The 954-nt window shown below is 43.7% G+C and overlaps 1 protein-coding gene across 1 annotated transcript in view; it reads right to left on the bottom strand.

Moving 5' to 3' along the window:
- The window catches only part of LOC116686804 (serine/threonine-protein phosphatase 2A 55 kDa regulatory subunit B alpha isoform), a 13,781-nt gene that overhangs the window by 10,521 nt on the left and 2,306 nt on the right, over window positions 1-954 (bottom strand). Inside the window, exon 3 of the mRNA XM_032511855.1 lies at window positions 643-740. Coding sequence (XP_032367746.1) covers window positions 643-740 — 98 coding nt within the window. The remainder of the gene's footprint in view (window positions 1-642; window positions 741-954) is intronic.

Here is a 954-nt window from a genome sequence, read left to right as displayed (position 1 = left end):
ACCTAGGTGGTGTAGTGCAAGTGAACTGTTCTGTAAAGCAGGAGTTATTACATAGTTATTACATTCTCTGCTTTACTGAGGAATCTGATGTAGAAATGTATTGGTCGGCTGAATTCTTCTTGTTCCTCTGTCATTTCACATCTGATTGACCCGAGGTTCAGTTCTTTGTGATACCCGTTCCCCTTATGGGATTATAGCTGTCTTGTTTAATTGGTGTCTGTCTTGTGTATCTGTATCTTTTATGTTGTTTTATGGACCGTGAGTCTAATAATAAAGGATACCTATCTCTGGTTGATCTGGCATCCATTGTTGCCTGTTGCGCAATGTATATGGATACCGTTGAAATGAGATTCAGCCTCAGTCTCTTCCACGTGGTGTAAGGAAGGTATAAGGTGGAAGGTATGCAGTTTATTATTAATTCAACAACAGTATTGGATCGGTATTGACAGATACAGAAAACCCAGGCATCAGTATCTGGACTGAAAAAGTTGTCTCGCTGCATCCCTACTTTCAACCACATTTCATGTTGTTTTTTTGCTATCCAGACTTTCTAAAATCAATAAAGATACGCCAAAAAAATGGGTTTGGGCCGGCAATCTGAACAAGGCCTTCGTTGAGTGAGATAAGTCACCCAGATCTTACCTCTGGCTCCTGCTGAAAGATGACAACACGACCCCCCTTGTCCCCCGTAGCCAGCAGCTCCCCAGAGTGGTTGAATTCAACCGTAGAAATGATGTCAGCTGTGGATAAAGGAGTGTCGTTAGAAGTCAGGTACGAGTTTCACATTGCTGCTGCTGCACCACGGAGCCTTTTGTTCAAACATGGGGTGTGTTCGCTTTTCAGGTTTGACGACACGCATCCTCCCAATGATGCACAACTTACTCCCAGCAGCGTTAAACTTACTGTACGTCCTGTTTTATGGAGAGGTGTCACTTCACCTCCTGGGCACTGCCA

This window comes from Etheostoma spectabile, unplaced genomic scaffold (assembly GCF_008692095.1).
Source record: "Etheostoma spectabile isolate EspeVRDwgs_2016 unplaced genomic scaffold, UIUC_Espe_1.0 scaffold498, whole genome shotgun sequence".
Lineage (NCBI taxonomy): Eukaryota > Metazoa > Chordata > Actinopteri > Perciformes > Percidae > Etheostoma > Etheostoma spectabile.
The sequence above is the reverse complement of the archived record's forward strand: the minus strand, read 5'-3'. Positions and strand labels throughout refer to the sequence as shown.